The sequence below is a fragment of the Rhinopithecus bieti genome, unplaced genomic scaffold (assembly GCF_001698545.2).
Source record: "Rhinopithecus bieti isolate Rb0 unplaced genomic scaffold, ASM169854v2 scaffold_1853, whole genome shotgun sequence".
Taxonomy (NCBI): Eukaryota; Metazoa; Chordata; class Mammalia; order Primates; family Cercopithecidae; genus Rhinopithecus; species Rhinopithecus bieti.
Genome location: NW_016804151.1, coordinates 2,895,103 through 2,905,319, shown reverse-complemented (window position 1 = coordinate 2,905,319; position 10,217 = coordinate 2,895,103). Strand labels below are relative to the sequence as shown.

Genomic DNA, 10,217 nt, shown 5'->3' with positions numbered 1-10,217 from the left:
GTCCCAGAGATTCTGGTACATTGCGTCTTTGTTCTCATTGGTTTCAAAGAACATCTTTATTTCTGCCTTCATTTTGTTATTTAACCAGTAGTCATTCAGAAGCAGGTTGTTCAGTTTCCATGTAGTTGTGTGGTTTTGAATGAATTTTTTAATCCTGAGTTCTAATTTTGATTGCACTGTGGTCTGAGAAACAGTTTGTTGTGATTTCTGTTCTTTTACATTTGCTGAGGAGTGCTTTACTTCCAATTATGTGGTCAATTTTAGAATAAGTGCAATGTGGTGATGAGAAGAATATATATTCTGTTGATTTGAGGTGGAGAGTTCTGTAGATGTCTGTTAGGTCTGCTTGGTGCAGAGCTGAGTTCAAGTCCTGGATATCCTTTTTAACCTTCTGTCTCATTGATCTGTCTAATATTGATGTTGGGGTATTAAAGTCTCCCAGTATTATTGTGTGGGATTCTAAGTCTCTTTGTAGGTCTCTAAGGACTTGCTTTATGAATCTGGGTACTCCTGTATTGGGTGCATATATATTTAAGGTTAGTTAGCTCTTCTTGTTAAATTGATCCCTTTACCATTATGTAATGGCCTTCCTTGTCTCTTTTGATCTTTGTTGGTTTAAAGTCTGTTTTATCAGAGACTAGGATTGCAACCCCTCCCTTTTTTTTGCTTTCCATTTGCTTGGTGGATCTTCCTCTATCTCTTTATTTTGAGCCTGTGTGTGTCTTTGCATTTGAGATGGGTCTCCTAAATACAGCACACTGATGGGTCTTAGCTCTTTATCCAATTTGCCAGGCTGTGTCTTTTAATTGGGGCATTTAGCCCAGTTACATTTCAAGTTAATATTGTTATGTGTGAATTTGATCCTGACATTATGATGTTAGCTGGTTATTTTGCCCGTTAGTTGGTGCAGTTTCTTCTTAGCATCGATGGTCTTTACAATTTGGCATGTTTTTGAAGTGTCTGGTACTGGTTGTTCCTTTCCATGTTTAGCGCTTCCTTCAGGAGCTCTTGTAAGGCAGGCCTCGTGGTGACAAAATCTCTCAGCATTTGCTTGTCTGTAAAGGATTTTATTTCTGTTTCACTTATGAAGCTTAGTTTGGCTGGATATGAAATTCTGGGTTGAAATTCCTTTCTTTAAGAATGTTGAATATTGGCCCCCACTCTCTTCTGGCTTGTGGAGTTTCTGCCAGGAGATCTGCTGTTAGCCTAATGGGCTTCCCTTTGTGGGTAACCCAACCCTTCTCTCTGGCTGTGTTTAACATTTTTTCCTTCATTTCAACCTTGGTGAATCTGACAATTATGTGTCTTGGGGTTGCTCTTCTCGAGGAGTATCTTTGTGGTGTTCTGTGTATTTCCTGAATTTGAATGTTGGCCTGCCTTGCTAGGTTGGGGAAGTTCTCCTGGATAATATCGTGGAGAGTGTTTTCCAATTTGGTTCCATTCTCACCATCACTTTCAGGTACACCAATCAAACGTAGATTTGGTCTTTTCACATAGTCCCTTATTTCTTGGAGGCTTTTTTCATTTCTTTTTACTCTTTTTTCTCTAATTTTGTCTTCTTGCTTTATTTCATTAATTTGATCTTCAGTAACTGATATCCTTTCTTCCACTTGATTGAATTGGTTATTGAAGCTTGTGCATGCATCATGAAGTTCTTATGCCATGGTTTTCAGCTCCATTAGGTCATTTAAGGTCTTCTCTACACTGTTTATTCTAGTTAGCCACTCGTCTAATCTTTTTTCAAGGTTTTTAGCTTCCTTGCGATGGGTTGGAACATGCTCCTTTAGCTCAGAGAAGTTTGTTATTACCAACCTTCTGAAGCCTACTTCTGTCAACTTGTCAAAGCCATTCTCCGTCCAGCTTTGTTCCGTTGCTGGTGAGGGGCTGTGATCCTTTGGAGAAGGGGTGTTCTGATTTTTAGAATTATCAGCTTTTGTACCCTGGTTTCTCCCCATCTTTGTGGTTTATCTACCTTTGGTGTTTGATGTTGGTGACCTACAGATGGGGTTTTGGTGTGGATGTCCTTTTTGTTGATGTAGATGCTATTCCTTTCTTTTTGTTAGTTTTTCTTTTACCAGTCAGGTCCCTCAGCTGCAGTCTGTTGGAGTTTGCTAGAGGTCCACTCCAGACCCTGTTTGCCTGGATATCACCAGTGGAGGCTGCAGAACAGCATTTTGCAGAACAGCAAATATTGTTGCCTGATCCTTCCTCTGGAAGCTTCATCCCAGAGAGGCACTTGCCTGTATGAGGTGTCATTCGGCCCCTACTGGGAGGTGTCTCCCAGTTAGACTACACGGGGGTCAGGGACCCACTTGAGGAGGCAGTCTGTCTGTTCTCAGTGCTCAAACGCCATACTGGGAGAATACTGTCTTCAGAGCTGTCAGACAGGGACATTTAAGTCTGCAGACGTTTCTGCTGCCTTTTGTTCAGCTATGCCCTGCCCACAGAGGTGAAATCTATAGAGGCAGTGGGCATTGCTGAGCTGCGGTGGGCTCCACCCAGTTTGAATTGCTTGGCCACTTTGTTTACCTACTCAAGCCTCAGCAATGGTGTATGCACCTCCCTGCCGCCAGGCTACTGCCTGGCAGGTCAATCTCAGACTGCTGGGCTAGCAGTGAGCAAGGCTCCGTGGGCGTGGGACCTGCCGAGCCAGGCACAGGAGAGAATCTCCTAGTCTGCTGGTTGTCAGGACCGTAGGAAAAGCGCAATATTTGGGTGGGAGTGTCCCAGTTTTCCAGGTAGTCTGTTACGCCTTCCCTTGGCTAGGAAAGGGCAATCCCTGGACCCCTTGCACTTCCTGAGTGGGGCAACGCCCCGCCCTGCTTCGACTCACCCTCCATGGGCTGCACCCACTGTCCAACCAGTCCCAGTGAGATGAATCAGGTACCTCAATTGGAAATGCAGAAATCACCCGTCTTCTGTGTTGATCACGCTGGGAGCTGCAGACCAGAGCTGTTCCTATTCAGCCATCTTGGAACCAGATTCAACAGATTCTTGAAAGAAAAACTCAGTAGAATGTGCTTAATGACTGTATGTTAAAGAATGAAGGTGGGAGACTACATGAATTTAAGTTAACTTAGCAAATTGACAGGAATTTGAAAATGGATCAGTTAGCTTTTTGAAGGAGGAAAAGAAGTTGAATTAGTTTTGAACATACACTATGTTTGAGGTGTCTGTAAGATATACATAAAAGTGGGCTATAGCCAATAAGGAATATAGGACTTGGTTTAAAACTGGGAATAGGGAGGGGAAAAGAAAGAAAGAGAAAAGATTCCTTTAGAGTGAGGAGAGGAATCAGTGAAACTGAGCATCAGTTAACTTTTTAGTGCTTAGAATTCTGGTTTTATTTCTTCTTATGTAGACAGACCATGGATTCTTATGATATACCAGAATCAACTCCTAGTGCATCCTCAAGACCTGAAGATTACTTTGTAGGTGCCACTCCTCTGCAGAAACGATTAGAATCAGTCAGGAAGCAGACTTCATTTATCCCGACTCCACCTCGGAGGAAAATTCCCCAGTGTTCACAGTTGCAGGTATGCTTTTTGTATCCCTTTGTGTTAGTCAATAATCGAGAATATCTGTGAACAAAACATTTCAATTTTTGTAACTATAGTATTCTTAGTATCTTCTTAACCCGTCAACTAATAAAATAAATGAGAAACAAAGAAACAATTTCATAATGACCAGTGCTATCTCTTTTATGTCTTTTATTTGTTTTTTATATTTGTATTTATTCATTTATTTAGAGACAGAGTCTCGCTCTGTCGCCCAGGCTGGAGTGCAGTGGCGCAATCTCTGCTCACTGCAAGCTCCGCCTCCTGGGTTCATGCCATTCTTCTGTCTCAGTCTCCCCAGTAGCTGGGACTATAGGCGCCCGCCACCACGCCTGGCTAATGTTTTGTATTTTTTAGTAGAGACGGGGTTTCACCGTGTTAGCCAGGATGGCCTCGATCTCCTGACCTTGTGATCTGCCTGCCTCAGCCTCCCAAAGTGCTGGGATTACAGGCGTGAGCCACTGCGCCTGTTTATTTATTTTTAAAGTAGTTTTCAAACATACAACCCATATATATACCAGGAATTTTTATGTATTTTAACGTCCTTTAATCTGAATCATGTCCACGGTATTTTTTTTAACTTTTATTTTAAGTTTAGGGGTATATGTGCAGGATGTGCAGGTTTGTTATATAGGTAAACGTGCGTCATGGGGGTTGGTTATACAGATTATTTCATCACCCAGGTGTTAAGCCTAATACCCATTAGTTATTTTTCCTGCTTCTCTCCCTCCTCCCACCCTCCACTCCCTGATAGGCCTCAGTGTGTGTTGTTCCCCTCTATGCGTCCATGTGTTCTCATCGTTTAGCTCCCACTTATAAGTGAGAACATGTGGTATTTGGTTTTCTGTTCCTTTGCTAGTTGGCTAAGGATAATGGCCTCCAGCTCCATCCGTGTCTCTGCAAAGGATATGATCTCATTCATTTTTATGGCTGCATAGTGTTCCATGGTGTGTATGTACCACATTTTCTTTATCCAGTCTGTTATTGATGGGCATTTAGGTTGATTCCATGTCTTTGCTATTGTGAATAGTGCTGCAGTGAGTATAGCATGCATGTGTCTTTATGGTAGACTGATTTATATTCCTTTGGGTATATACCCCAGCAAGGGGATTGGTGGGTCAAATAATATTTCTGTCTCTAGGTCTTTGAGGAATTGCCACACAGTCTTCCACAGTGGTTGAACTAATTCACACTCCCACCAACAATGTATAAGCATTCCTTTTTCTCCACAACCTCACCAGCATCTGTTATTTTGACTTTTATTTTCTCCACAACCTCGCCAGCATCTGTTGTTTTTTGACCTTTTAATAATAGCCATTCTGACTGATATGAAATAGTATCTCATTGTGGTTTTGATTTGCATTTCTCTAATGATCAGTGATGTTGAACTTTACTTCATATGATTTTTGGCCTCATGTATGTCTTCTTTTGAGAAGTATCTGCTTGTGTCCTTTGCTGACTTTTTAATGGGGTTGTTTTTTCCTTTTTTTTTTTTTTTGAGAGAGAGTCTCGCTCTGTCACCCAGGCTGGAGTGCAGTGGCATGATCTTGGCTGACTCCGCCTCCCAGATTGAAGTGATTCTTCTGCCTCAGCCTCCCGAGTAACTGGGATTACAGGCATCCACCACCATGCCCGGCTAATTTTTTTGTATTTTTAGTAGAGACGGGGGTTCACCATGTTGTCCAGGCTGGTCTGGAACTCTTGACCTCAGGTGATCCACCCTCCCCGACCTCTCAAAGTGCTGGGAGTCTTACTCTGTCAGCCAGGCTGGAGTGCAATGGTATGATCTTGGCTGCAACCTCCGCCTCCTGGGTTCAAGCGATTCTCCTGCCTCAGCCTCCCAAGTAGCTGGCATTACAGGTGCCCACCACCACACCCAGCTACTTTTTTTGTATTGTTAGTAGAGACAGGGTTTCACCATTTTGGCCAGGATGGTCTTGAACTCCTAACCTCGTGATCCACCCGCCTCGGCCTCCCAAAGTGCTGAGATTACAGGCATGAGCCACCACGCCCGGCCTGGCCCATTTTTTTCTTGTAAATTTGTTTAAGTTCCTTATTGGTACTGGATAGTAGACCTTTGTCAGATGCATGGTTTGCAAAATTTTTCTCCCATTCTGTGGGTTTTCTGTTTACTCTGTTGATAGTTTCTTTTGCTATGCAGAAGCCCTTTAGTTTGGTTAGATCCCATTTGTCAAGTTTTGCTTTCATTGCTATTGCTTTTGGCATCATTGTCATGAAATCTTTGCCTGTACCTATGTCCTGAATGGTATTGCCTAGGTTGTCTTCCAGGGTTTTTATAGTTTTGTGTTTTACATTTAAGTCTTTAATCCACATTGAGTTAATTTTTGTATATGGTATGAGGAAGGGGTCCAGTTTCAGTTTTCTGCATATGGCTAGCCAGTTATCCCAGTACCATTTATTGAATAGGGAGTCCTTTCCCCATTGCTTTTTTTGTCAGGTTTGTCCATAGTATTCATTTATCTTTAATGACATTGACATTTTAAAAGAATACAGTACAGCCTTCTTTTCCTCTTTAAAGTAGAATATTCCTCATTTTGCATCTGTCTGGCATTTTTTCATGATTAGATTGAAATTAGTATTTTTGGCTAGAATATTGCATAGGTGCTGTTGTGTCCTTGTGAATCACATCTTGAGGCACACAGGCGACATTAATTTTGATCATCCTGTCAAGGAGTTCTCCAATTTCTTTACTTTGTTTATGTACTGTTTTTTCCCTCTTTGCAACTAGTAAGCAATTTGTGGAAAGACAACTTTAAGGAAGATATTCTGTTAATTGTCAAAATTTCTTCTTAGACTTGGTTTACACTGGTAATTTTTTCCTGTTCCCATCTTTATGGTTTTTCCTGTTCCCATCTTAATGGTTTTTTTTTCTGTTACCATCTTTTGATTTTTTCCTGTTCCCATCTTAATGGTTTTCCAACTCCAGCACTCCCTTCATGTTTACCAACTGGCCTTTGATATTCTATTGTAACACTTCTCCTTTTTTCTTCATTTATTTATCTATTTATTATTGGTATAGGCTCATAAATTCCTTTTTTTAAGGATTTTTAATTTATTACTAAATTATTTTGGTATTTAAATTGTCCCAGATTTGTCTGGTGGCAACATGCTCTGTTTTGATCATTTACAAACAACCCTGAAGGTATATAGCATTAATAATTTCTAATTTTACTGAAGCAGGAAATAAAATCCTATTCAATAAAAGTTTGGTGTGTGGTTTTGAATCACTTAGCTAGGGGCCTGGCTGATCAGTCACTCTCATTGTAGCTTTTTCTCTGGTCAGTAGTCTCATATCCCAAGATACGGTTGTATATGTAGTACTGGGGATATGAAACAAGTTTTATTTCTTTGTGACAATTTTCTTTTTTAAAAAATTTCTTCTTAGAGACAGGGTCTTGCTTAGTACAGGGCCTCACTCTGTCACCAAGGCTGGAGTGCAGTGGCACAATCATAGCTCACAGCAGCTTCTAACTCCTGGGCTTAAGTGATCCTCCGAAGTATAGCTGGGAATAACAGGCACATGCCACCATGCCTGGTTAAGTTTTTAAAGGTTTTTTTTTTTTTTTTTTAAAGTAGAGATGAGGGTCTCACTATGTTGACCACGCTATTCTTGAACTCCTGGGCTCAAGCATCCTCCTGCCTCTGCCTCCCAAAGTGGTGGGATTACAGGTGTCAGCCACCATGCCTGGCTTTCTTTGTGACAATTTTCTTAAAGAAAAATTTCAATTGCTGGTAATGAAAGTGTTGATTCTTAACCAGAAAACATAAATTTTATATAAATTGAATATTGGAATGTTCACTTCATTGCTTCCTCATCTCTGTATTTTAGTCATAATAATAAAACAACTTATAACATTTCAATGAATGCTTTAGTCAGAACAAACATTTTTGTCAAGTAGACAACTGTAGTGAAAGTTCTAAAAGATTGTTGGAGCTGTGAGACTATGCCAGGAAGTATGGACTCCATAAAAAAATTCAGTTTGGAAGGAAACTAGGAGCCTACATGGCGGCATATATGAAGGCCCTGAACAATGCCGTGGGGCCAATACAAATGAAGTGTTTTTGTTTTTAATGGTACCTGTGGTTCTAATAGAGCATAGCAAAAAATATTCCCAAATATCTTTTTTTTTTTTTTTTTTTTTCAGGCTAGTCTAGCACAGTAGTGAGAAGGGGGAAGTGGGGGAAGAGTAGAATAAGGAGTTGGAAACAAGGAGTTTGATCTATAACTGATTGTGTACAATCAACTGAGATAACTCATTACCTTTGGACAAGCCCCAAGTATCTTTTATTTAATCTGTTGAATTGGGCATGGTGTCATAGAGTAGATTTGCTGCCAAACAATTTTTTTTTTTTTTTTAAAGAGAGAGTCTTGCTCTGCCACCCAGGCTGGAGTGTAGTGGCATGATCTCAGCTCACTACAACCTTTGCCCTCCAGATTCAAGGAATTCTCCTGCCTCAGCCTCCCAAGTAGCTGGAATCACAGGTCCACACCACCATGCCCGGCTTATTTATTTTTGTATTTTTAGTAGAGACGGTGTTTTACCGAGTTGGCTAGGCTGGTCTCGAACTCCTGACCTTGTGATCCACCTGCCTCAGCCTCCCAAAGTGCTGGGATTACAGGCGTGAGCCACCGCGCCTGGCCCAAACAATTTTTTTAAATTAAGGCTAATCAAATTAGATACTTTAGGAATGGTTACTATTTTTGAAATCTATTAATTTGAAGTTTCTAAAAGTGAAACGTAAATTGTATGTTAAATATATTTATTGGACACTTGTTCTAGATAGTTTTGTTCTAGAGAGAACTAAATAGACAAAATCACTGCTGTCATCAAGCTTATACACCAGTAGACAGATAATAAAATACAGAAAAATTGCAGACAAGAATATAATGTTGGGTAGTAATAAGTGCTGTGAAGAAAAATAAATCTGGGTGAGGTGATACAAAGTTGGAGTGCGTGCAGGTGCCACTTTAGATTGAGTGGCCTCTTGGATTACATCTGGGTAGAGAACTGAATGAAGTGAAGGAGCTTGCCATGTGAACACTTGGGAGAAGAGCATTCTAAAGAGAAGTTACAGCAAAGGTAAAAGTCTGCTCAAGGATCTGCAAAAAGTCCTGCAAACTCATTTGGTTGGAGTGCAAAAATCAGGTACCCTATAATATATTTGTATTAGATGTTTTAAATGCTGTGATTAAGTTCTTATTAATGTTTCCTCATTCTTAAACTTCTTTTGTCTTGATTTTTTTTTTTGTAGGAAGATGTTGACCCTCAAAAGGTTGCGTTCCTTCTGCATAAACAGTGGACTTTATATAGTTTAACTCCCTTATATAAATTCTCCTATAGTAATCTCAAACAGTATTCTAGACTTCTGAATGCTTTTATTGTTGCTGAAAAGCAAAAAGGACTTGCTGTGGAAGTGGGAGAAGACTTCAACATCAAAGTGATTTTTTCTACTCTCCTAGGAATGAAGGGAACACAAAGGGATCCAGAAGCATTTCTTGTCCAGGTATAGTACATAAACAATACTTGCTTCCTAGGGGAAAAGAATCTGCATTTTCTTAGTTTGGAAATTGTTGTGATATTTTCTTAACTGTTTTAAAAATTTCTAAGTTTGTGATTTATAATGTATTTTATGTCTTGTTTGACTAAACTATAATAATTAGATATAATCAACTTAAAAAATTTTTTCCTGCGTATGTAGGTAGTTTGTGTACAAAATCATGTTTATTTTTGAAAACTGAGGAAATACATGAAAGTACAAAAAAGTTAAAAATTATAGTTTTAACATTTTGGTATATATGTTTGGTTATCTGTGTCTATATAGTCTTGAAATTGGGATCATATTGCCCATATTTGTACATTATATTTTTACTAATATTGTAGACAATTACTCATGTCATTAGGAATTCCATATTTTTGTGGGTTTTTCTGGGATTAAATTTCTATAAGTAGAATTTTAGTATAAAAATATATATCATTAAATATTGTGATACTTCATGCCAGGTTACTCTCAGAAATGTAACATTTTAAGGCCAGGTGCAGTGGCTCACGCCTGTAATCCCAGCACTTTGGGAGGCTACAGCGGGCAGATCACCTGAGCCTAGGAGTTCGAGACCATCCTGGGCAACATGACAAGATGCCATCTCTACAAAAAATACAATAATTAAATAAATAAATCTGGTTTCTTAATCAATCAAGATAGTTCTATTGCTCTTATATACTACTTACAGGAAGGAATATAAAATGTTGCATTTCTTTTTTTTTTTTTTTTTTTTTGATAGGGTCTCATTTTGTCACCCAGGCTAAAGTACAGTGGCACGATCTTGGCGTACTGCAACCTCTGCCTCCTGGGCTCAAGTGATCCTTCCACCTTCGCCTTCAAAGTAGCTGGGACTCAGGTGCATGCCACCACACTTGGGTAAATTTTGTATTTTTTGTAGACAGGGTCTTGCCATGTTGCCCAGGTTGGTCTCGAACTCCTGGGCTCAAGTGATCCACCCACCTTGGCTTCCCAAAGTGCTGGGATTACAGGCATGAACCACCACACTCAGCCTCAGATTTATTTTGTTTATTATTCATGCCTGCTGCTTCTGTTTCTTTTGAGCTAACTAATCTTTTTTTTTTTTTTTTTTTTTTTTTT

General features: G+C 39.8%; 1 protein-coding gene across 5 annotated transcripts in view; it reads left to right on the top strand.

The window, feature by feature from the left end:
- CENPL (centromere protein L) overlaps positions 1–10,217 on the top strand; it is a 35,854-nt gene that overhangs the window by 15,227 nt on the left and 10,410 nt on the right. For all 5 annotated transcript variants that reach the window (XM_017866935.1, XM_017866933.1, XM_017866932.1 and 2 more), the window contains 2 exons: positions 3,362–3,536; positions 8,832–9,083. In XM_017866935.1, coding sequence (XP_017722424.1) covers positions 3,369–3,536; positions 8,832–9,083 — 420 coding nt within the window. In that variant the 5' untranslated portion in view covers positions 3,362–3,368. The remainder of the gene's footprint in view (positions 1–3,361; positions 3,537–8,831; positions 9,084–10,217) is intronic.